Source organism: Myodes glareolus, chromosome X (assembly GCF_982192425.1).
Source record: "Myodes glareolus chromosome X, mMyoGla1.1, whole genome shotgun sequence".
Lineage (NCBI taxonomy): Eukaryota > Metazoa > Chordata > Mammalia > Rodentia > Cricetidae > Myodes > Myodes glareolus.
The window spans coordinates 7800156-7827868 of NC_142053.1; the positions used below are offsets into that span (position 1 = coordinate 7800156).

General features: G+C 37.8%; 1 protein-coding gene across 1 annotated transcript in view; it reads right to left on the reverse strand.

The window, feature by feature from the left end:
• Positions 1–649: 649 nt before the first annotated feature.
• Positions 650–27713, reverse strand: part of Fmr1nb (FMR1 neighbor) — a 57503-nt gene continuing 30439 nt past the window's right edge. The window contains exons 5-6 of the mRNA XM_087902943.1: positions 1402–1538; positions 650–776 (exon numbers count right to left, since the gene is read on the reverse strand). Coding sequence (XP_087759069.1) covers positions 760–776; positions 1402–1538 — 154 coding nt within the window. The 3' untranslated portion in view covers positions 650–759. The remainder of the gene's footprint in view (positions 777–1401; positions 1539–27713) is intronic.

The following is a 27713-nucleotide window of genomic DNA, read 5'->3' on the forward strand; positions in this document are numbered from 1 at the left end:
AAAGCATTTCATTGAGGTGGCAGCTTACAGTTTCAGTTTCAGTCTGCTATCATTATATCAGGGAACATGGCAGCATGTTGGCAGACATGGTGCTGGCTGGATCATGATCAGAAGGCAACAGGGACTGGATTGTGACACAGAATCATATCTTGAGCATGAGAGACCTCAAAGTCCACCTCCACAGTGACACACTTTCTCTAACAATGTCATACCTACTCCAACAAAACCACATCTCCTAATATTGCCACTCTTTATGAGCTTATGGGGGCCAATTACATTCAAACTACCACATGGGGTGTAAATGAATATATTCTATACATGTGTGGAAGACAGCAAAGAATTTTCAGGTGTCCTGTTCTATCACCCTTGACCTTATTTCCTCGAGACATAGTCTCTCACTGAACTTGGAGTAACACTAGCCAGCAGCAAGCAGGCTCTAGTGATTGATCCTAGTCTCTGAACTCCCGTCCTCAATAGTACTTAAGTTAGCATGTGTAGCCAATCCAACCTTTTTTAACCCAGCTTTTTATAAGTGTTTGGAATTCAAACTCAGGTCCTCCTGCTTGTGCACTAAGCACTTGAACAACTGAGACATTTTCCTGGTCCCAGTAGAATCATTTTTTTAACAAAAAGAATCCAGATTCTGGTTTGATGCACAAACTACAATTTTAATTCGGTTAGAAACTATGACCAAAAAATGTCTTTCTAAAGTTAATTGAATTTGAATGATGAGGAAAGTCTTCTGGCAGGTCTGCATTCTCAATCTGAAAGTAATGCTATGAAAGAAAAATAAGGAGAGTTAAAAAACTTAAAATGACGAATATACATATATATATTATATTATATTATATTATAAAAGTAAATGACAACAACAAAATTTTCAAACTATAAACTGGGCATAATGATCAACATATACTTTAGGAGTCTAATAGAAACATGGATGATATCTTTCACTTTTAACTAGTATACCACCTGCTCAGCAATGCAATATTAGAAGGGGTTTAAAGAGGGACCTCATAATTATATACCATACACTCACTGAGCCTCAGTTAAGGCTTAAAGATGTGTCAATCTTTCCTTGGATAAGTGTTATGTTCAAGACACACTGGTGACTGTGGCCATGTTTATTTATCAATTAGCATGTAGCCTTAGAATCAGAACAGGAAGATTCTATTTCTTCATTATTTACTCTGAATGGATGAACTGTCCTTTAGCAAATAATGAAGAACCCAAACAATTGGGTACTTTTCTTCACTACTTAATTGCCATCCAAATATCCCTAGTTGTGACACAGTTTCAGGTAATAAACTTTCTGAATGCAAAAATAACTGTTAGGAAAATAGGTTAATGATAGACATATAAGGTTAGTAATAACAATCAACTTTATATCCTGCTCATTACCTCTGGTCTCCTGCTCTTTTCTAATTCTCTCTTCTGGTGCTTTCCTTGCTTTAGGCTCCCTCTTCACTTTTGCTTTTTGTTTATTCAAAGCCTTCAACACTCTGTTCGTCTTCCTTCTCAAAGGATTAAACCATCTGCTTTAATATGAAAAGTTCAAATGAAGCTTTACAGTAGTGAGATAGCAACACTATTTGCCCATATTACTAAATTCCCTGTCTGATATTTTTTACCTCATTCTAAAAAATGTACTTCATTTTGCTCCCTCGAATTTATTGCTATAAACATTACTATCATTCTGTCTATAGTCCTTGTGATCATATAATCCTCCACAATTAGAACAAGGCACCACAATTGCTCTGCAAGATAAATGGTACATACACAACAACCACATTACATATTTTCTAGTCTATGGCACCTTTCCTTTCACTCCTACTCCAAAGAGAATCCCCCATCATCTGACCTTCAAAATCAATAGTAATATAGTTTATATTGCATTACTATTTACAATTTTCAAAGCACTTTCACTTACTTTTGCTGTCATTTAGTATTCAGTCCCATAGTCCCTTGTATCTGTGTAGTGATCGAGTAGAGAAGTACCCGTGAGGGCAATATGTGCCAAAATCTTGCCCAGGTACCTCATATAGTTTATCTCATTTAATTCTCACAAAAATCCTAGAAAGTACTACATTTCCTATTTTGAAATGATTAAACTAAGACTTGTTGTAGGTCTCACCATACTGAAGCACTGCTAATACATGCTAACCTCAGGCATGTTACAGATTAAATCACTAATGCCTTCATGTGCATGAATGGCCTCATTTGATCATTTATAAATTTACTTTTATGAAGCATGATTAGTAAAAATTCAGAGAGAGAAATTGAGTTTCAACCTGAAGATCCAAAAAGCAAAGCAGCCAGCTAAGATCAAGCATTCATAATTAGTAAGAAGTCTCCATGTCATGATTTGGGAGCTGGTCTTCTGAGAAAACCTGCTACAGGGAAACCCAAAGAAGACAGAGATAAAGTTTGCCTACAAGTTTATGAAGAGAAAACAACAGAATTGCCCTCGGTAGCTCAATGGTCATCAGCATAAGGAAGAGAACATCAAGCCACCCAACAGTGCTACTTCAATGTACAGAGAAAGTGGGTTCTAAGCATTTGGAACACAGAGATAGATAAGCCTGCCTTTGAAAGGGTGGCTTTGAAGGTAACACTATTCTCTCCTAAAACTACATTACTTGGTTGTCAGTAATCTCCAATAGCTAAGACAGATTTGAAGGAAAGAAGCACTTTCTTCTCAATTAACAATAAAAATGTCTATGGGCATAAATTGAAATAGTGAGTGAAGCAAAAAATATATGTATATGATTTACCTATGACCTCTTTATATTGTTGTAATATTAACTACGGTCTGGAAAAAGGTAAAATAAAAAATTAAATCTACACAGTTCTCAGTCTACTGAGGCCAGATGTATATCAGAATATTTTTTTAATTTCACAAAGGTAACATTATGTTCTTTTTTTCTTTTTTTTTTTTGATTTTTCGAGACAGGGTTTCTCCATAGTTTTTGGTGCCTGTTCTGGAACTAGCTCTTAGACCAGGCTGGCCTCGAACTCACAGGGATCCGCCTGCCTCTGCCTCTCGAGTGCTGGGATTAAAGGCGTGTGCCACCACTGCCCTGCTAACACTATGTTCTTTGCTGATTGCTGTTTGACACTTCCAAGGATCATGGGGCAGCACTTCATAATAAAATATATTAACATTTCTGCAACAAAATATATACATATTGGCTCTAAGCAGTAAATAATATTAGGAATAACTCGGATTACATATGCATTTTTTCATAAATGACTTAAAAATATTTAGGTTTGTAAAGTTTCTAGACATTCAGTATTATAGATACAAAATTAAGGCTTATATAAGCCTCCTGATACAGTAACCTTAATATATCTTACTTTTAATCATAAGATGGTCAGATGTCCTTTATTCATGGGGCTTATTTTAAATTTAGTGGTGTACGTTTCACCTTTACTACCAAAGAAAAATATGGTATGGTAAAACTACTTTGAAACCTAGTGTGGGCTGAAGAGATGGGTCAAAAAGTAAAATACATACCACACAAAAACGAAGAAAAATGAGTTTTGATCCCCAGCACCCACATAAAAGGGCTAGGCATGAAATTCTACCAACATGGTTGCCTAAACAAAACCTACACAATGACAGCATCACTTGATATTTCAAAATTGATAGAGGAAATCTTGCGAGGCATGTTCTACTCCTATATTTTAAAAAAAAGCCAATTAATTATTGCTAAGAGAGGGAGGTCCAAGGAAAAGCCCTGATAAACTATCCAGTCTCAAGTGGTCAGGTGGTCAGCCTTAAACACAAACACACACAAACACACACATATATATATATAACACTAAATGCATTCAGCAGGTCTGAATTTTTGTGTGTGTGTGTGTGTGTGTGTGTGTGTGTGTGTATAACTCATAACAACAATAATAAAGACGACGAGGTCATAAAGTTGGTTGAAGTGAGGGGAACATGGGAGATATTGAAGAAGGAAAGGGAGGGAAAAATAACATAAAACAACATTCATATATGAAATTCTCAAAAAATAAAAATAAAGTAAAAAAAATATTTTAAAGCCAAATACGGTTTCTTGTATCTATAACACTAGTGGAGGACAGGGATACAGTTGGATTCAAAGAGACTACCACATTCAATGAGAGACTGTAAAAAGATAAGATGATGAGTGATCAAGACATTGATCTCTGGCCTTCACAAATACACATTCATATGCACACGTACATATATGTACACATATGCATGTACACACAACAACACAGAGAGAGAGAGAGAGAGAGAGAGAGAGAGAGAGAGAGAGAGAGAGACAAAGAGAGAGAACGCTAACTCAATGAAATTTCAAAGGACTTGGTTTTCAGTTCATCCTCATCACTAACTGTCATAATATGGCTGAATAGGAAGACCAGATGTGATTAGGGTTCCACATCCTAGATTCTATCTACAGCCTCTTGCCAGCTAAGAAGCAAGAATTCCAGCACAATTTGATATGGGGATGCCCTTCTGGTCCAGTCACACCCAGTCACTGTAGAGAACACATCTCCCCAGGAAAATTTTAAAAATCCAGTGCCTGTTGTAAAAAACCATACGGCTCTAGATGATAGAATAATCAAGGAGGATGAATCAAAAATTCTGATTGAAAATAGGAAACATATATTTTGGCAGACTTCTATAAATGATCAAAGACCAAAGCTGAGAGTATGAATAAGTAACATTGTAACTGAAGGATTATGGTGCAGATATGACTATCATTACTCCAGAATCTTGACATTCAAATTGGCCTCTTCAGGAGGCAGATGTTCAATTACTAGGATTTGGAACCCTATCTCAGGTAAAACAAAACACACGATGTGTCTAATGCATATGGTCAGAAGGACAGAGAGGAAGACTAAAGCCATATGTGACTACTATAGCAGTGAATCTATAGGGTCATGATCTGTTGTAGCAATGGAACACCCACATTAACATTCCTGTAGACTCAGAAATGGAACATAAACCAACTCATGTTTCTGGGAAAGATATCGTAAGAAACTATAAAAACAGCCACCAAACCTTCTCACTATACAAAAACAAAAAACAACTAGCAAGCCTTCAGAGGTACCAATGGCCCTACCTTTAACATGATTAACTAAGGAACCTGGCCTTTAAAATAGAGAAACTGCAGGCTTTAGAACAGCTGGTACAGGAACAACTAGATGTTTACCATATTGAAGAATCAACCAGCCCTTGGAATTCTCCTGTATTTGTTGTTAAAAAGAAATGGAGAATGGTGACACTCTAAGAGCTGTTTTAAAAAAGTGATTCAATCAATGGACCCTCTACAATCTAGAATTCCTTTGCCTTCTCTATTGCCTAAAGGATGGCCTCTTACAGTTATTGATTTAAAAGATCGTTTCTTCACAATACCTTTACATGAAAAAGACAGAGAGAAATTTGTCTTCACAGTACCTACTTGGAGTAATTATCAGTCTACTAAGAGGTATCACTGGAGGGTCCTCTCATGGGGAATGTTAAATAGTCCTACCCTGTGCCAATATTTTGTAAGTCAGCTATTGGAAATAATACATAATCAATTTCCTAAATCGATAGTTTACCATTACATGGATATCATTTTGCTATCTGATTCAAATGTAGACACTTTAGAAAAAATGTTTGAAGAAGAAAATTTTGTCTAGTTGGGGATTATGTACTGCTCATTAAAAATATACAAAGAGGAGATTCTATCAATTATCCAGGTTATAAAATAGGTTTACAGAGAATTAGAACACAAAAAAAGCACAAATTAGGAGAGATAGATTGCAGACTCTTAATGACTTCCAAAGATTGCTAGGAAATATTTCCAATCTATGGCCCATTTCTGGGATAACACATGATCTAATAATTCATTTAAACAAAACCTTAGATGGTGGCAAAGAATCAAATAGGCCCAGGGAATTAATAGCTAAAGCTGAGAAAAAAATAGACTGTGACCAAATAGAAATTGCAGGCGGCACATGTAGATCATGTGGATTCAAATCTTAACAGCATTCTGGTCATATTAACTTCGAAATATTCCCCTACAGGAATTTTTTTTTAGCCAGTCTTGCACTTTATTGCCCTTCCATTAGACCTTGACCAATGATTGGAGCCCCTACATTTTATATTGATGCAAATAAATCAGTATAAAACAACTAACAAACCTTTAGAGGTACCTACAGCCCTACCTTTAAAATGGCTAACTGAAAAGCCAATATGGGTTAAACAATGGCCTTTAGCTGAAGATAAATTGCAGGCTTTAGAACAATTGGTACAGGAGCAATGAGATGCGTGACATATTGAGGAGTCCACTAGCTTTTGGAATTCTCCTGAGTTTGTTGTAAAAGAGAAATCTGGCAAATGGAGAATGGTGACAGATCTAAGGGCTGTCAACAAGGTAATTCAACCTATGGGCCCTCTACTGTCTGAACTTCCTCTGCCTTCTCTGTTACCCAAAGGATGGCCTCCTATAGTTATTGACTTGAAGGATTGCTTCTTTACCATACCATTACAAGAAAAGGATAGAGAAAAATTTGCCTTCACAGTGCCTACTTATAATAACTCCCAGCCTACTAGGAGATACCAGTGGACTGTCCTCCCACAGGGAATGCTCAATATCCCCAGCCTGTGTCAATACTTTGTAAGTCAGCCATTGGAAATAATACATAAGCAATTCCCTAAATCTATAATATACCATTACATGGATGACATTTTGCTATCTGATTCAAACATAGATACTTTAGAAAGAATGTTTGAGGAAGTAAAGATAATTTTGCCTAAATGGGGATTACAAATTGCTCCTGAAAAGATTCAAATAGGAGATTCTGTCAATTACCTAGGTTACAGAATAGGTCTATAGAAAATTAGGACACAAAAGGCACAAATTAGGAGAGACTGATTACAGACTCAATGATTTTCAGAGATTGTTAGGAGACATTTCCAGTCTATGACTGGCTGTTGGGATAACACCTTATCTAATAATTAATTTAAACAAAACCTTAGATGGTGACAAAGATTTGAATAGTCCCAGAGAATTAAAAGCTGAAGCAGAAAAGGAACTGACATGGTTGAGGAAAAATTACAGGAGGCACATGTAGATAGGGTGGATCCAAATCTTAGTTGCATTCTAGTCATATTGCCTTCCAGAATTTCTCCTATGGGAATTTTAATGCAGAGGGAAGATACTATTTTAGAATGGATCTTTCTACCACACAAACCAAGTAAAAAATTGAAAACTTATGTAGAAAAGGTCTCTGAACTAATTATAAAAGGTAAACTGAGACTTCATCAACTAGCAGGTATAGACCCAGCAGAAATTATAGTGCCTTTCACTACTGATAAAATAAAAAAGTTATGGGAAGACAATGATCCATGGCAAAGGGCTTGTGCTAATTTTTTGGGAGAAATTAACAGCAACTATCCAAAAAGTGGTAGACTTAACCTTATAAAGAGAACTTCTTGGATTCTTCCTCGAATCTTCCGTGATGCTCCAATAACTGGAGCCCGTACATTTTATACTGATGCTAATAAATCAGGGAAGGCTGGTTACAAATCAAATGAATTGAATAAGGTGGAACAAAGCCCTTATACTTTTGTCCAGAAGGCAGAATTATATGCCATTCTTATGGTGCTAAGGGATTTTAAAGAACCTCTTAATATTGTTACAGATTCACAATATACAGAAAGAGTTATCTTCCATATTGAAACTGCTGAATTTATACCAGATGATACAGAGTTGACTTCATTGTTTATCCAGGTACAAGACATAATCAGGAATAGGCTTTGCCCGATGTACATAACACACATCTGGTCCCATACGGGTCTGCCAGGTCCTTTAGCACAAGGTAATGCAGAAATTGATCAATTATTGATTGGAAGCATGTTGCAGGCCTCAAAATTACATAAAAACATCACGTCAATAGCAAAGGTTTAAAGAAAGAGTTTTCCATTACACGGCAACAAGATAAGGAGATTGTAAAGAGATGCCCTACTTGCTCTTTATATAACCAAACACCACTACCTGCAGGGACTAACCCGAAGGGTATTCAAAGGAATGAAATCTGGCAGATGGATGTGTTCCACTTTGCAGAATTTGGAAAATTAAAATATGTACATCACACCATTGACACTTATTCAGGCTTTCAGTGGGCAACTGCTTTAAGTTCAGTAAAAGCTGACTCAGTAATCACACATTTATTAGAAGTTATGGCCATTATGGATATACCTGCACAAATAAAAACAAATAATGGTCCAGCTTATGTCTCTAGAAAAATGAAATGATTTTTTGCTTATTATAATATTAAGCATGTTACAGGTATACCATACAATCCTTCAGGTCAAGCAGTCATAGAAAGATCAAATCAAACTATAAAGGACATGTTAAATAAACAGAAAGCGGTGGAAAATGCCCCCAGAAATAGATTACATAATGCCTTATTAACCTTGAATTTTCTTAACACTAATAAGAAGGGAACAACAGCAGCAGAAAGACATTGGGTAATGGAAAAGTCTACAGAACTAAATCAACCGGTTTATATCAAGGATGTGCTGACCTCTCAATGGAAGTCAGGAGATGTGCTACCTTGGGGAAGGGGTTTTGCTCTTGTTTACACAGGAGAAGAAAAATTGTGGATACCATCAAAATTAATAAAGGTTAGATCTGAAGAGAAGAAACCTCTTGGAAAGGAGAAATGACAGTGTCTATAATGATGATGACCATACAGGTGGTAAGAAAAACATAAAATGGGGGCAGGATTCTGTTCTTATCTCCACAGGAAAACACTCATTTTTGAAAAATTTAAGGGACCTGAAGGTTTGAATACTGACAGATGAAAATATAACTACCCAATAAGGACTATCAAGAAAACTGAATAGGTTCTGTGAGTATGAAGCTCTGGAATATACTAAATCATATTTCTGAATTTATAGAGCTGGTTTTTGAGTTGGACTCTTGGCTCGGCCCCTCTCTAATTCCAAGCCTTTTGTTAAGTGAAAAACCCAGAATTTCTGTCTTATATCAAGAGCCATGATATGAGACAGAAAGAAATATGAGTTTAGAAAACAACTTTGCTTTTCTTCATATATATCATACTATTCATTAAATATATCTATTATGCCTTTCATTGAATATATGTATGTCTGTATATGTCTATATAATTAATGTTTAAGTTTTCCACAATGAACAATGAGTTCTTTCTGCACTGACATTTGAAGTTTCCAGGAAGAAGATGGGACCCCCATAACAACAACTCCACTCGGTTGATATGATGTCATGTTATTGATAGTGCTACTACAAGTCCTTTTTTGGTTATCAGCGGCACAGATGATTCCAACTTGGTTAGCTGAAATGGTGCACATCTTGTACAACATTCTGGCCAGACCTCCACAAAATACTCAGAGACTGTTTGCAATTTTAAAAGACACTGATCTTGAAATTTAACCATCATTTTACTTTCACAGGATCTTCCAGAAAAAACCTCACCCCCATGACAGCTGGAAGTAATTATAGAGGATGATGTCCCCTCTCTCAGCAAAGTTTGTCCTCAGGTTTAGGAACAATATTTAGGGATTGATTTTAATTAGTATACAGTTGAGAGTTGGGAAAGGAATTTTATAAGCTCAGGGATCTTTTTGGAAAAAAAAAGAAAGAAAGAGGGAAAATTGGATAGATAATAATGGTATTTGTGAGTTATTGTTTATAGATAATTACATCAGCATAGATTTTTGTATATGGATACAAAGTTAAATTATATTGAATATTGTATGTATGCATGCTTCTACCTGTTTAAAACATTTTTATGTATTGATTTATATTGTAGTGATATATGTATACCATATTGCAGTGCACATTTCTACCTCTGATTAAGATACTTATATATTGTTTATGTATTGATATTTATTGTTTACATTTGGAGGTCATTGTCCTCTTTTATTGCACAGTTGTTTATTCTGTTAGTCTTTAAGTTAGATACATGTTAAGAATTGTAGATCAATAGTCATCTATGTCTGTCATATTTATGGTTAGACTAATCAGGTTCTTTAGATACATAGAGATTATATTCTGTATAAATAGTCTTCAACCTCTTCGAAGAGCTGTAAAAAATGGCATTTAATTTAATCTTAGAGTTCTGTGTAGTGAGACACAATCACTCCTGGCAACACCGACCTATTCCCGAGAGATTGTTGAGAACCAAAGACACTCCACTTGGAGCTTGTCTTCTTGACAAAACCGGCCTCTGGGCAATGTACTGCCCATACCTCAACTACTGACAAATACACGGTATCCGGAAATGGATAAGCAGAACTGTCAAATCTTAGCAAGACAGGGTAAGATGGTTTTGAAAAAATCTCTTGCCTGTTAAAATCCAGGAATGGATAAAATCCGGAAATGGATAAACAGAACTGTTAAATCTTGTCAAGACAGGGTAAGATGGTTTTGAAAAATATCTTGCCTGTTAAAAATAATCTGTCAGTTATTTTAGGCCTTAGTCAAAGTTGGTTGCTTCAACGTTACAAACAGGTCTTTGGTGATTGCCCAGGTAGCCAGTTGCCTCTGTGATTTGTTGCCTGTTTTGGAAGTTCTTTGATTGCACTTCCTAATTACTCAGGTAACATTATTTCCCTTCTCAGATCTTCTATGGGGTTGAAGACTAGATAAGTGTAGATACTTTCCTCTCATGACTTGGCCAAGTTATTTATTATACAAGACTTAAGCTAGTTAGAATAGGATATTTGTACTTATTGTATGTAATTTTGTAGGTTTGTACTTACTGTATACAATTTCGTAGTAGGCTTACTTAAAAAAAAGGGGGAGATGCTGTGGGAGTACTTTCTGCTCCTTCAGCCAATAGTCACTGAAGTACGAGCCCACAATGCTGCGGGAGTGCCTTCTGCACCTTCAGCCAATAGCCACTGAAATACCAGCCCACTGGGGCGTGGTATAGTTCTCTTTAAAAAAGAGCGGCAAGCCTCGGCTCATTCTCTTGGTTCCGGCGCTTGGTTCCGGCTCCTGCTCCAGTGACTAGGCTCCTTTCCTGATGGTTTGTGTGTATGTAAGTTTTACCCCCCAAAATAAATACCCCTTTAAAACCTAACTGGTGTGGAATTGATTTGACATTAAGTCAGGAAATGCAGGTTACAAATCAGAAGATTTAAGTAAAGTGGACCAAAGCCCTTATGATTCTGTCCAAAAGTCAGAACTATATGCTATTCTCATGATATTAAGGGATTTTTAAAGAACCTCTCAATAGAGTTACTTATTTGCAATATGTAGAAAGAGTTGTTTTGCATATTGAAACTGTTGAACTTATACAAGATGATGAAGAATTGACTTCATTATTTATCCAGGTTCAAGATATAATCAGAAATAGGCTTTGTGCCAAATATATAACACACATCCAATCCCATAAGGGTCCACCAGGACCTCTAGCACAGGTAATACAGAAATTGATCGATTATTGACTGGAAATGTGCTGAAGGCCTCAGAATTTCAAAAATCATGTCAATAGAAAATGTTTAATAAGGAACCCACAGAGAAATGAGTGCTGAACTTGCCTAAAGGTGCAAAAGGGCCTTCAGGGTTTCTGCTTCATGAAAGAGTCTGCCAGAGACATTCAGGACACAGAAGAAAATGACTGGCAAATTGCCAATATAGGCGGAACTGTCTTTGAAATTTCCTGCTTCGTCGAAAAGTCTGCTGGATACTATGGGCCTGTAGGCTGACGATTGGATGCCCCAACAATACAGAAGAACTTTGTGTGACTGTCCAGGAAGTGAGATGTCTCTGTCAATTCTAGAGTTTTGGAAGTTGCTGACAATGAACTTCCTGTTCACTTAGGTAATATTATATCCTTCTGGAGTCTTTGATGAAGTTGAAGAATAGATAATTATTATTATAGTTTTCCTTAGTTATGATAAAAGATAAAGTGGATATAAATATTGTAACTGTAATTCTTGCTTGATAACTGTTTTGTTATATGTAATTTTACTATGTTAAAGTTAAAGCCTTCCTTTTTGTTTAAACAGAAAAGGGGAAATGGTGTGGGAAGTCGTTCTGTCTATGTATTGCTTTTATTGGTTAACTGCTTTGGGCCTATAGCAGAGCTATAGGGGAACAGAGCTAGGCGGGGAAAACTAAACAGAATGCTGGGAGGAAGAAGGCAGAGTCAGAGAGACGCCATGGAGCTGCCAGAATCAGACAAGTTGAAACTTTGCTGGTAAGCCATTGCCACATGGCAATACAAAGATTAAAGGAGATGGGTTAAATTAATATGTAAGAGTTAGCCAATAAGAAGCTAGAGCTAATAGGTGAAGCAGTGATTTAATTAATACAGTTTTGTGTGGTTATTTCATGTCTAAGCTAGCCAGGCAGCCTAGAACCAACAAGTGGCTCTCTTCTCCTACAGCACTGCTTTTCCTCCATGTCCTGGTGCTAAAACTTACATTAAAATGTCTTTAATAGAACTTATAATTCTGATCCATAAACTATCTTGTCCTGAATATCTTTACAGCATCAAAGCCACATATTCTGGTTGACCTGAGTCATGGCCCCTAAATTTTAGTGAACTCTTCAGGCTGGTGAGGGTAGTAGTATGGCATATGCCTCCTGTGCCTACACCCCAAAATACTGACAATACAACTTGCATTCAGTTTTGATGTAAAAAAGTTAGATATTCTATATCATATTTATTGAAAATGCTCTAAAGAGAAATTAGGGGTAAAATGATTTGTCCATATGTTAAAGGTAGTTTTATTCTCATATACAATGTCTAACTTCATAGCTAGTGTACTTAGAAAACACAGGTCAACTTTTTGCATTCATTTACTTACATATTTTCTGCTATGAAATAAACAAGCCTAAATATTGGAAAACTAAAGCAAATAGAACATAGGATCTGTCCTAAAGAAGTGTATCTTTTGGAAGGAAGGGCAGATTCACAGGCTGATATTGACAACAAATAAAAGCCTGTCACTGTAGAGGTAGGCAGACAATTGTAGAAAACATGCACACAGAAGCTTGACCCATTGTGAGCAAAAGATTTGCTCCCTAGGACAGGTTATATCTAATCTGAGATCTACTGCATGACTGGAAATGAGCCAGATAACAATAGTGGAGGTAAAAAGATACATAACAAGTCAGTGATGGAATGCCATATAATCTCTACATCAAGAAGACTGGTATGACTGGGATCACTATGTAAAACCACAAGTCTTAGTGTGATGGTTAAAATGTTGGTTGTCAACTTAATTGGATCTGCAGTTGACTAAGAGACAAGCCTCTGAACAAGTCTGTAAGAGTATTCCTTTGAAGAATTAACTAAGGGTCAGGTAAAGACTGTCTCCCAGAGTATACAGCAAGTTCTGGAAGTGATCAAGATATTAAAAAGGTCTGAGGAAAAAGCAGTACTGCTTCTCCATGATTTCCTTTGCTCTTTGTTGGCTGAGTGAATTGTGGCTGCCATTAATTCTGTTACACTTTACTGACATCAGAACTCAGCTTCTTTACCCTTTTTATGTGGACTGAAAATCAGTAGTTTTGCAGAATTCCTCTAAGCTACTCAGACTGAGCAACTATCAGGTTCTTGGCCTCTCCAGTATGCACAGTCACTCAACTATTCATGCTGAAACATGTAAGGCAATTAAAGTAACTCCCTTTGTAATACATATTCTATTGGTTCTGTTCCTCTAATGAATTCTAATACATGAGGCTACAGGCATTCATAGGGTTACATGCCCTTGAGGTTGGACTCCTCTTCTCATAATATACTTTGTACCTCAACTCACATTAACAAACCAACCAACTTTAAGAGAGGGAAGCAAGGGCTGAAGAAGTGACCCAGTGGTTAACAGTGTGTCCTATTCTTCCAAAAGACCTTAGTTCAGTTATTAGCACTTGTAACACCTGTTGCAAAGAACCGCTTTTTTGTCCTGGCTGCCAGAACTGAAATAATCACACAGAAACTGTATTAATTAAATCACTGTTTGACCCATTAACTCTAGCTTCTTATTGGCTAACTCTTACATCTTAATTTAAATCATTTCTATTCATCTGTATATCAACATGAGGTCATGGCCTACCAGCAAAGTTTCAGCACATCTATCTCTAGCGACTGATCCATGATGTCTCCCTGAGTCTGCCCTTCTTTCTCACAGCATTTAGTCCAGTCCTCCCCGTCTACATAAGTTCTGCCCTATCAACAGGCCAAGGCAGTTTCTTTATTCATCAATGGTAATCACAGCACACAGAGGGGACTCCCACATCAAACACTAACTCCAGGGAATCTACCACCCCCTTCTAAGTTCCATGGACATCTGGATACATATAGCATACACTTACATGGATACATACACATAAATAAAAATAACCTGTAAGAAAAAAGAAATGAACAGAAAGCATCATACTTGCACTTTAAAAATTAAAGAACCATATGAACCCATAAAGGTAGAATAATCTTGGTGATCATTAAAAGAAAGTCATGTCTACCTTTGACCTTGGGTGGAGACATGGCATTCTAAACTGCCTAAAACATTACAGACATACTACTTTATTCTCCCTTGAAAGTTAATCCAACTATGCCTATTGATCACTTGATCAGGAAAACATCTCTTAGGAAAGCTGAAATACTTGAATACATGTCAAGGACATATAAGGAATAATTATCTCTTTAATGGGATAATATACTTACACAGCTGTGCTAGTTATTTTTCTATTGGTTTGTTTTTTTGTTTGTTTGTTTTTGTCTTCATTTTCTCACCATAGCACAGCTAGGGTCATTATATTTAATTATGAAAATGCCTCCATCAAATTGCCTGTAGACATGCTATGTGAATTTTTCTTGATTAATGACCGATGTGGGTACTACTATTCCTGGGCAGGGGGTCCTGGGTTGTATAAAAAAGCAAGCTGAGTGAGCCATGTGGAACAAGCCAGTAAACACATTCTTCCAAGGCCTCTGCTTCAATTGCTGCCCTGACTTTCCTCAGCGATAAACTTTAACCTGGACTTGTAAGCCAAATAAATTCTTTTCCCCAACATGCTTTTGGTCTTGGTGTTTTATCACAACTAATAGAAAGCTAACGAAGACAACATACTCAGACACAGAGCAAGTCTCAACAGTTAGAAGGAAACTAAAACACCACTCCACTGCTGTGAGATAATGCACTTGAATAACGATTTGTCACTCATTGATTTAATAAAATGCTGATTTGCCAGTAGTCAGGCAGGATGTATAGGAAGGGTGAGCAGATTAGGAGAATTCTGGGAAGAGGAAAGGCAGAGACACAGTCAAAAGCCAGATGCAGAGAAAGAAACATGAGAATGTCTTATTGAGAAAAGGTACCAAGCCACGAGGTTAAATATAGATAAGAATTATGGGTTAATTTAAGTTATAAATTAGAGCTAGTTAGTAATAAGCCTGAGCAATAGGCCAAACAGTTTATAATTAATATGAGCCTCTATATGTTTATTTGGGACTGAATGGCCTCTGGACTGGGTGGGACAGAAACTTCTGTTTATACTCCACATTTTGTCTGACCACCATAATTTAAAGCTATCAACTATTGAAACAGAAAGTATACAAGCTCATGGAAACTATTGAATGAAAAACGGGTCAAGACAGATTGAGAAAGAAATTAAAAACAATTAGGAATGAATGAATATATAAAAAAACAACATACTCACAACTATGGGACACAATGAAGATGATTCTAAGAGGCAAATTCATAGCACTAAGTGCCTACATAATAAAAACTTCGGGACACGACACTGCCCTCCCTCTAAGTTCGCCCTTTTGTCTGTGGGAATCCTTGGACTACCAGGATTCCCTGTTCCTGTGCTGAGGAGATCAACCGAGATTGGTGAGTGAGTGCCATCCCTGGGCAGATGGTCTGGAAAGGAGCAAAGGGCCCCTCCAGCTCCTGCTGCAGAGGGTTCTTTGTCCCACAAGTCTCTGCCTCCCCCAAGGCTGCCCTATTGTCTGCAAGATCCTTGGCCCAGGAACAGTTCCTGCTCCTGCTCTGAGGCTTTCCATCCAGGGGGGTGAGTGTCTGCCTGGGCAGAAGTTACCCAGAAGGGAGTGCTTGAGACCTCCAGCTCCTGCCACAGGGGGTTCTTTGTTCCACACGACCTTGCCACCCATCAAGATTGCCCTTTTATCTGCGGGGGGGGGGGGGGGGGCGGGGACAGGGACTGGGACAGGGATGGCTTGGACTTCCAGGAGTCCCTGTTCTTGTGTTGAGGAGTTTCATCCAGACGGGTGAGTATCCAGACGGGAGAGTGTGTGCCAACCCAGGGCGGACAGTCCAAGAACAGAGCACAGGGCCAATCCAGCTCCTGCTGCAGGGACATCTTTGTTCCACACAACCCTGCCTCCCCCAAGCCTGCCCTATTGTCTGGGAAGTCCTTGGCCCAGGAACAGTTCCTGCTCCTGCACTGAGGTTTTCCACCCAGAGTGGTGAGGTCTCGGGAAGGGAGTGCAGGGCACCTCCTGCTTCAGCTGCAGGGGCTTCTTTGTTCCACAGGACCCTGCATTCCCCCCCCCCAAGTTCACTCTTTTGTCTGCTGGGGCCCTTGGACTTCCAGGAGTCCCTGTTCCAATACTGAAGAGATCCATCCAGACAGATGAGTGTGTACCATCCCTGGGCAGAAGGTCCAGGAAGGGAGCACAGGGCCTCTGCAGCTTCTGCTGCAGGGGGTTCTTTGTTCCACACGACCCTGCCTCACCCAAGCCTGCCCTATTGTCTGCAAGGTCCTTGGCCCTGGTACAGTTCCTGATCCTGCACTGAGGAGATCCACCCAGAAAGTCAGTCACAGCATAGAATGGACCAAGATACCAAGACACTCCTGACTGCATTTGAAGGAAGTGATGGGAAGCTGCCAATGGAAGAATTCCTCCAACAACCTGAAAGGCAACATGACAAAAAACAGAATCCAGGGATCACACAACAAAAAGACTTGAACACCCTATTCCAAAAGTAGTAGAAGAAATCGACTCTAAACGTAACATTATGAAAATAATAGAGGACCTTAATCAGGAGGTGAAAAACTGCTTTAAAGAAACAAAGAAGACAAATAAAAAGGTAGAAGAAATGAATAAATCCCTCAAAGATACCGAAGAAAACCAAGAAAAAGTAATCAAACAGGTAACAGAAATAGTTCAAGAGTTGAAAAATGAAATGGAGGTAATGAAGAAAACACAAACCGAGGGAAGGCTGGATATGGAAAATCTGGGTAAACGAACAGGAACTACAGAGACAAGCACAACCAACAGAATACAGGAGATAGAAGAAAGAATCTCAGATGCTGAAGATACTACAAAGGAAATAAACTCATAGATTAAAGAAAATAACAAATCCAAAAAATTCTTAACTCAAAATATCAAGGAAATCTGGGACACCATGAAAAGACCAAACCTAAGAAAAATAGGGGTAGAAGAAGAAGAAGGATTACAGCTCAAAGACCCAGAAAATATATTCAACAAAATTATTGAAGAAAATTTTCCCAACCTAAAGAAGGATATTTCTATGAAAGTACAAGAAGCATAGAGAAAACCAAAAAGACTGGATCAAAAAAAAAAAAAAATCCCCGCTGTACCAGAAGATACAATGGAGGGGTAAGTGTGTTGTTCCTGACCGCCACACAAGTCCGATTAGGAAACACACAATATTCCCGCCATCCTTATCTCCCTGGCTACTCCAAAGGGGCCGCTTCCCCCAGCTAAACCCTCTCTCCTGCTATGCCATCCCAGCTTTCGCCATCACAGCTTTCTGCCTGGAACATCTACCCTTCCCCTCTCCCTTTTTCGGGGCTTAAATTCCTCCATCTCAGCCGGGGTGGGTGCCGCGGGCCGGGACAGGCAGTGAGTGCAAAGGGAAGGGAGTACCTTTGTTCTTATAGCCAGCCTGCAGCAAGCTAAGACTGCAGGCAGGGAGACTTCTGACCAGCGAGGGGCTCTGATCCTGTACCAGAAGATACAATGGAGGGATAAGTGTGCTGTTCCTGACCGCCACACAAGTTCAGTTAGGGAACACACAATATTCCCGCCATCCTTATCTCCCTGGCTACTCCAAAGGGGCAGCTTCCCCCAGCTAAACCCTCTCTCCTGCTACACCATCCCAGCTTTCTGCCTGGAACCCGTACCCTCCCCTCTCCCTTTTTCGGGGCTTAAATTCCTCCATCTCAGCCGGGGTGGGCACCGCGGGCCAGGACAGGCGGTGAGTGCAAAGGGACGGGAGTCCCTTTGTTCTAATAGCCTGCCTGCAGCAAGCTAAGGCTGCAGGCAAAGTGATTCCTGGATAGCAAGGGGCACTAATCCAGTAGAAGAAGACCCAGCGGAGGGAAGAGCCATTGGAGAGCATCTGAAGGAAGAGATGGGCAGGCACCAAGGCAAGAATTCCTCCAATAATCTGAAAAACAACATGAAAACACCAGATCCCAGCGATCTTATGACAGAAGGACTTGAGCAACCTATCCCAGAAGAAGTGGAAAACAGTATCATTATGAAAGCAATAGAGTCTCTTAAACAGGGTATGAATAACTCACTTAAAGAAATAGAAGAGAAATATAACAAAAAGATGGAAGAAATGAGTAAATTCGTAAATGATACCCTGGGAAACCAAGAAAAAACAATCAAACAGGTAATGGAATCAGTTCAAGAATTGAAAACTGAAATGGAGGCAGTGAAGAAAACACAAACCGAGGGCTGACTGGATATGGAAAATCTAGGTAAACAAACAGAGACTTCAGGAACAAGCATAACCAATAGAATACAAGAGATAGAAGAACGAATCTCAGATAATGAAGACACCATAGAGAAAATAAACGCCCTGACCAAAGAAAACAGCAAATCCATCAAATTCTCATCACAAAACATTCAGGAAATGTGGGACATAATAAAAAAACCAAATCTAAGAATAATAGGAGTAGAAGAAGGAGAAGAATTGCAGATCAAAGGTCCAGAAAATATATTCAACAAAATTATAGAAGAAAACTTTCCCATCCTAAAGAGTGATATTCCTATGAAGGTGCAAGAAGCATACAGAACACTGAATAGACTGGATCAGCAAAAAACATCCCCTAGCCATATAATAATCAAAACACAAAAGCATTCAGATTAAAGAAAGGATATTGAGAGCTGCAAAGGAAAAAGGTCAAGTAACCTATAAAGGTAAACCTATCAGACTTACACCAGACTTCTCTATGGAAACCATGAAAGCCAGAAGGTCCTGGATAGAGGTACTACAGAAACTAAGGGACCATGGATGCAAGCCCAGACTACTATACCAAGCCAAGCTTTCATTCACTATCAACGGAGAAAACAAAATATTCCAGGATAAAAACAAATTTAAACAATACGTAACTACTAATCCAGCCTTACAGAGAATATTAGAAGGAAAATTACATCCCAAGGAATCCAACATTGCCAACACTGCCTACAATAACTCAGATATCTAGCAACCCTTCACTAGCACAACCCAAAGAAGGAAAACACATACACTCTACTACCCAAAAAAAAAAATGACTGGAGTCAACAACCACTGGTCATTAATATCTCTTAATATCAATGGACTCAATTCACCTATAAAGAGGCACAGACTTAGAGATTGAATACGAAAACAGGATCCAACATTCTGCTGTTTACAAGAAACACACCTCAACCACAAAGACAGACACTTACTCAGAGTAAAGGGTTGGGAAAAGGTTTTCCAAGCAAATGGACCTAAGAAACAAGCGGGTGTGGCCATTCTAATATCTAAAAAAATCAACTTCAAACAAAAATCAATCAGAAGAGATGGAGATGGACATTTCATACTCATAACAGGAACAACTCATCAGGAAGAAGTCTCAATCCTGAATATCTATGCCCCTAATATAAAGGCACCCACATATGTAAAAGAAACTCTTCTAGAACTCAAGGCAGTCATCAAACCACACACGCTAATAGTAGGAGACTTCAACACTCCTCTCTCACCAATGGACAGGTCAATCAGACAGAAAACAAACAGAGAATTAAGAGATTTATTGGAGGTATTGAATCAAACTAAAATCAATAAGAAGATATGGGATGCTGAGAATAATGTATATTCTTTTCTGTTTGGGTAGAATGTTCTAGAGATGTCTGTTAAGTTCATTTGGTTCATTACATCTGATAGTCCTCTTATTTCTCTGTTAACTTTCTGTCTGTTTTACCTGTCCATTGGTGAGAGTGGAGTTTTGATAACTCTTACTATTAGAGTAAGAGTAAGTGCGACAAAATTCAACACCCCTTTATGATAAAGGTCTTGGAGAGATCAGGGATACAAGGTTCATACCTAAATATAATAAAAGCAATATACAGAAAGCCTCAAGCTAACATCAACTTAAATGGAGAGAAACTCAAAGCCATTCCACTAAAATCAGGAACAAGACAAGGCTGTCCACTCTCTCCATGCCTCTCCAATATAGTGCTTGAAGTTCTAGCAATAGCAATAAGACAACATAAGGAGATCAAGGATATTAAAATCAGAAAAGAAGATTCAAACTTTCATTATTTGCAGATGACATGATAGTGTGCATAAGCAACCCCAAAAACTCTACCAAAGAACTCCTACAGCTGATAAACACCTTTAGTAATGTGGCAGGATACAAGATCAACTCCAAAAAATCGGTTGCCCTCCTATACACAAAGGATAAAGAAGCAGAGAGGGAAATCAGAGAAGCATCACCTTTCACGATAGCCACAAATAGCATAAAGTATCTTGGGGTAACTCTAACCTAGGAAGTGAAAGATCTATTTGACAAGAATTTTAAGGTTTTGAAGAAAGAAATTGAAGAGGATACCAGAAAATGGAAGGATCTCCAATGCTATTGGATTGGGAGGATCAACATAGCAAAAATGGCAATTCTACCAAAAGCAATCTATAGATTCAATGCAATCGCCATCAAAATTCCATCAAAATTCTGAGAGAACAATAATCAGCTTTATATGGAAAAACCAAAAACCCAGGATAGCCAAAATTATCCTATACAATAAAAGTACTTCTGGAGGCAGTACCATCCCTGATATCAAACTCTATTACAGCTTGGTATTGGCAAAAAAATAGAGATGTTGACCAATGGAATGGTCAACATTAATAAACATAAAATTTTATTAAATTTTAAACGAGCCCAGCTAGTTTAAATTCTTTTAACCTTAATGTGGGGATATGTGTTCACAAGTCTCAGAGTGCATCACAGCTGAAACAAAGCTTTGAAAAAGCAAAGTTAGACTTGGATGTTTCTGTTAAATAACTCTGAGATTTAAAAAAAACAAGAAGACAATCTAAAGTTTTAAAAAGGCACATAGTTAAATGCAGAACTCTTTAAGAACAAGATTTCTGTCCACTTATCCCAACATCAGCAAAAAAATTTTCAAGGTCAGGGAACAATAACAAAACAGTCCAATTTTTACTGGCTGACATACTCCCTTGCTAGGTTTGGTTGATGACCAAAGGTGATTATTAATTCCTTATACCCATTTCTGTCCTCAATCTCCTGATGTAAAAAAATTATTAATGAATAGATATGTACTCTAAAGATTTAAAGTAGAGCTGACTGATTTTTTTCATACATAAAAGTTTAGGTTTGTGATTCCTTTAAGATTCCTTATAAGATTACTTTTCAAGATAAGTAATAAAGTAATTGGCCCTTTCTTTGTAACTACAAAATGTAGACTTCAGTAAAAGACCTGACAAAAGCACCTTGCTTGCCATATGGTTAATCTGTAACAAGTTGCTTGGGTATAAATGTGGGTTCTTGGGGTAATTTCTTTTTTACCTGTAATACATAAAATGTTTAATCATGTGGGAGAGATTAAAAAAAACATGTTGTAACTATAATCATTCAATTGAAAATGGACTGCAATTGTTTTGACTCTTGTACTGTCTGGAAGATTCTGTTGGGGTATAAAAGCTGTAAAACAACATGAAATAGAGAGAATAAAGAGAAAAGAAGAAGAAGAAAGAAGGAAACCATCAAGAGAGTTTGTGAGCGCCTTTTCCCCTGATGCCCCTCAGATAGATAGCCTTGTCGGCACCATGGATTCCCATCAAAGCCCTGTGCTGTTGAAGACGGGCCTACCAGACAGTGGTACAATCTACAGATTCAATGCACTCCCTATCAGAATTCCAACACAATCCTTCTTAGAAATCAAAGGAGAAATTTTCAGCTATATCTGGAAATGCACACACGCAAACAGTATAGCTAAAACAATCCTAAATAATAAATAAAACTGCTGGAGTTATCATAATCTCTGAACTCAAACTCTACTACAGAACTATAATAATAAAAATAGTATGGTATTATCATAAAATTAGACATGTTGATCAATGCAATTAAATTGAATTCCCAGACACAAGTCTCCACACCTATGGACACCTGATATTTTATAACGCAGCCAGAAATACACACTAGAAAAAAGACATCATTTTCCACAAATTGTGATTCTCAAACTAATGGCTGCCTGTGGAAGAATGCAAATAGACCCATACTGACCACATTGAACAAAACTCAGATGGATCAAGGATGAAACACACAGACCAGATGCACTGAATTTGATAGAAGAGAATGTGGGGCAACAGCCTTCCACTCACTGGCTTAGGGAAATACTTTCTGAAGAGGACACTGGTAGCACAGGCACTCATATCAAAAATTAATAAATGGGGCCTCATGAAACTTAAAAGCTTCTACATGGAAAAGGACACTGCCATTATGAAAAAACAAGAAACTACAGAATGAGAAAATATCTTTACCACTCACACATCTGATACAAAACCAATAAAAAATACACAAAGTACAAAAACACAAACTAGATATCAAGGAAACAAATAATTCAATTTAAAATAGGTTTCAGATCTAAACACAGAGTTCTCAAAAGATGAAACACAATTGACTGATAAACACTTTAAAATGTTCAATATGCTTAGTCACCAGAAAAACACAAATCAAAAGGTCTTTGAGATTTCAGCTTATACCACTCACAATAACTAAGATCAATAAATGAAAACTCATGCTGGAAAGGATGTAGGGTAAAGGGAATATTCATTGCTGTTGGGAATGAAAATTTGTACAGTCATTATGGAAATCAGTGTGTCAATTCCTCAGAAAGCTAGGGATAGATCTATCTCAAGATCCAGCTATACTACACTTGGCCGAATACTCAAAGGACTTTACTCTCTACCACAGAGACACTCAGTATGTTCATTGCTGCTCTATTCATAATAGGCAGAAACTGGAAATAGTGTAGATGTCTGAAAACAAGTGAGTTGATAAAGAAAATATTGTATATTATAGCATGCAAAATTATTCAACTGTTAAAAATGATGAAATTCATATGCAAATTGATCAAGAAAATGATCATCTTGAGTGAGGGAAACCAGACCCCCAAAGACAAATAGTATATATATTCCACTCCCCAAAACTCATCCCAGATATCCTCCACCTCTCCACTTACCCAACTCCACACCTTTCTCTTTCTCTTTAGAAAATGGGCAAACAAATAAGAATAAGACAACAACTACTACTACTACAAAGAAAAAGTACATGAAACAAATAAATATACACACACATATACACACACAAGAAACCTATAAAAACACAAAATCAGAAATCATAGAATACAAGCAAAAGACCAGTAAGACAAAAAAAAGTGCTCAAACAAAGCTATTGAGACAAAAAAATCTACAAAAATACCACTGAAATAATTTTGTGTTGGCAATCTACTGTTGGACATGGGGCCTACACTTAATTGTAGTTAATATACCACTGATAAAATGGGAGGTACAAGAGTGAGTATGGTTCAAGTCCATGACAAGCTTGCATGAAAATTAATTTAAAGACCTATATGTATAATGAATGTATGACAACAAAAATTATATAAATAGAAAAGAGAACAAACAAGTTTAACTGTGATATAAGTCAAAAAACTGAAAAGTAGGTCATTGGTTGGGACAAAATATACATGAACAGCGTATTAGAAGACTTATTACTATTACAGAATTAGTTTGCTACAGATAGCTTTGAAGGCCAACCCTTTTAAAAGAGTGGGTAAATTCACAGTTCTTTGACTGACATGAAATCAGTGTTCTTAACTTACCTGTTTCCCTTCTTTTCTTGTAGTAGCTTAGCCAGAAACTCAGAAAATTGTTTCTGATCACTGCTTTGTGAGCATTCATAAACACTCAACTGTTTGTTCCCAAGAACATTCAACATGGGGTCTTACTCCAAGATATGTTTAAATGCATTAGAAACTCAAATAATAAATCAAAGAAGAAATCAAATAGCACTACTTGTAGGAGATGAATCAGGAAGGACAGTTCAGGATAGACTAAAGAAGAGTAGATAAGAATTCTAGGTAATTGTCCAAACTGGCTTGCCAGACATTCCCCCTTGCCCTTTACTTTAGGGCAAAATCAAACACTCTTATTAAATATCAAGATATTTCTCTCAGAACCCACCCATCTCCTAACTCCTTTCCACATTCCACTTGCAGACCATTCTAAATATTGTCTCTCTAGTAAGAACACTCTGGATTGGACATATTTCAAAGACCTAACTGGTTATCAATTCTGCTTTTGCTATTTAGATGAAATCCTTGACTCACATTTGCTCTTCTGAAACTATCTGCTGATGATAAGAGAGCAGTCAGGTCTTCAAATGTACTGCACTTGGACAGTAAAAGAGGAGGGAACTCCAGTCCCATTTAAAAAGAAAATGAAACAAAACTGTTGGTGCCAAAAGGTCTTTTTGTCTACAGATCACTAGGGAAACCAGGAATTTTAATCACATAGGAGTAGGGATATTTCTTCAAAGGAGGAAAATACCTGTTTTCTGCCTGGAAGACTGGGAGTGGACATCCTTAACTCCTGGTGACCTTGTTGCTGTCTGTAGAAGCAGACCTCACCCACCTTTTGCTATAGAGGCAGACCTCACCCAGAATGTTTATCTCAAACTCTTCCCTCCACAGACCATTATACTTAGAGCCCAAAAAATAAAACCCATCCTTAAGGGAGATATTCCATGTACTGCTGACTTCTATGTTTTCTCTGTCAGAGATCACATTAGATTCTAAACCTTTTCACTATAGAACCTACCTTCACAGTCACATGTACTTTGTTAAAGAGTTTCTATGTAGTCACACTATAAGCTATACTGTGCACCTGGAACTGCAATAATTGTTGCATAGAAACCCTTTTCTAAATTTTATTGTGTTTAAAAATGTCTATAAGAAGTTATCAATCCAGCATAAGACTCTCTACACATTTTGATCTAGGTTTACAAATGAAATTTGTTTATGAACATTCATAAAGCAGTGATCAGAAACTATTTTCTGAGTTTCTGGTTAAGCTACTACAGGAAGAAGAAGGAAAACAGGTAGACTAAGAATAGTAATGTCAGTTGGGTGGTGGTGGCGCATACCTTTAATACTAGCACTCATGAGGCAGAGGCAGGCATATGTTTGTAAATTGGAGGCCAGTATGGTCTAAAAGAGCTAGTTCCAGAACAGGCTCCAAAGATACAGAGAAACCCTGTCTCAATAATAATAATGATAATGATAATAATAGTAATAATAATATCATGTCAGTCCATCGGGAATGTGGAATAAGTAGAGTTGTTGATTTCAAGATTCCTATATCTCAGAGCCCCTCATCCTGAGACTTGCAGAATAGGAATGTACAAAAGACCTTGACTTTAGCTTTAGAATTAATCTAACTCAAGTCTGCATTTTGTCAGAAAATCAATACCCAAAGAATTTAAACTCAATAGCTATGCAACTGGTAACAAGAGCAGAATTAAAGCACAGATATTTTTAAATGTTTTACTACATACTTCTAATAATCTCTGAGAAATGACAGCAAATTTTGGAAGACAAGCAGTTTAAATGAGAAAGAAAAGTAGACTGAAATGGATTAACATAATAAGAAATGAGACGTCCACAAAGGAGGGCTAGGAATGTAGTTCAGTGGTAGAGTATTAACCTTGCATGAACAAGGCTCTGAGTTTGATCCCCAGTAATGGAAGAAAAAAAGTATAAAAAGAAATCCAAAGGAGGCAAATTTCAAGAATGAAGCAGTAAAAAGCAGTAAGTAAACAAAAGATGAAATCAGTTAAAAGGCCACTGCATTCTTCAACCATTTATTATTTACCTGACACCAGACTATCAGACTGTTCTTTTTAATAGTACCTACTATTCAAGAATTTTCTAAAACAATGCTTTGGAAGTTCTTGTGATATGAATATCTTAGATATATAATCCACATATAAGGAGGCTATATTATTATTTCAGAACTTAATTTATCCTGAACACCTTCGAAAAGAATTGACTTTATACAATTTCAATCCCATAGTCTTACAAGAATTTCAGTTCACCCACATTGCCATCTGACATATTTTATCAAAGTTCTTACAGAAGAATCATCCTTTTTAAACTTATAGATTTAGTTTCTTCTGAATTTATAAGAATATAATGCTAAGAATGTCAAACTTTCCAATAGATGCCTATACATAATGCTTTTCAAAATACCATTACTAATTATATTGTACAGTAAAATGAAACATACAAGGAATAGAAGACATAAATGCCTTTTTAGTTTAATTGATAAATTTTTGGCAATGTTTGACATATTTATTCCTAGTCCTTTACATTTCATTCTAAGAAAATAAGTCTCATATTATAATGTCTGAACATGGATATTTTCAGTAACCTTCTGGAAAGCACCTCTAGAATTGCATGGGACCTGTTATCATTCATAACACTCATGACCAGAGACTGGCCCCATGAGGGGCAGTGGCAGGTGGCCTGAGGCCTCGGTGGGAAAGAGACAGATGGACAGATATGCCATGCAGAGAGAGCTGAGGTATAGAGTTTATTTAGTGGGTTATGGAGAGGAAATGGAAGGGGAAGGGGAGAAGTAGGAGAGAGAGAGAGAGAGAGAGAGAGAGAGAGAGAGAGAGAGAGAGAGAGAGAGAGAGAGAGAGAGAAAGAGAGAGAGAGAGAGAGAGAGAGAGAGAGAGAGAGAGAGAGAGAAGCTACCTCTCCCTTTCTTCCTAAACTTAACGTTGTCCTCTGCTCTGCCAACACTTAGCTAGGACAAAGAGACACCTGATAGTTCCACACCACGAATCATGGATAAGAGCAAAGCGATCAGCTACCCCAGGATGTGAGCAGCACCCAATATTCTTAGGCCTCTCCAAGACAGACTTCGATGCCCACCAAAAGGTGCTACACATCCTTAGACCCTGAACTTTCTATGACTTCTTGCCTACAGGAGTAAACAACTTGTTTTCCTATGCTTGCAGCTGCTCTGAGCATGAAATCCTCATGAGTTCTTGATAACAAGGAAGTGGTTTCTAGTGGGCTTGAAGTAGAAAATCCCAAGAGATAGGGAGTGGCCACTAGTCAAGGAGGGCACTATGTAAACTGCCCTGGAACACAATAAAATTGGCATTCTTGCTTCAAGAATGACCCATGTCTCTGTGTGTTATTTACTCCCCACATCCTTACCTGACTATGGTTCTAGGTGCAGGTGCCACAGGTGGAGGCCTTACTGAGATCAGGAACTAGGAACACTTCTGAGGGACACCCTGGACACCCTCTGGAAGACTGGCCAGCAGGTAAGTAACAAAGAAAAGGTGAGAGCGTGAATTGTAAGGATGGGGGCAATTTCTTCCAAGTCCGCTCTCGTAAAGGAATTGCAG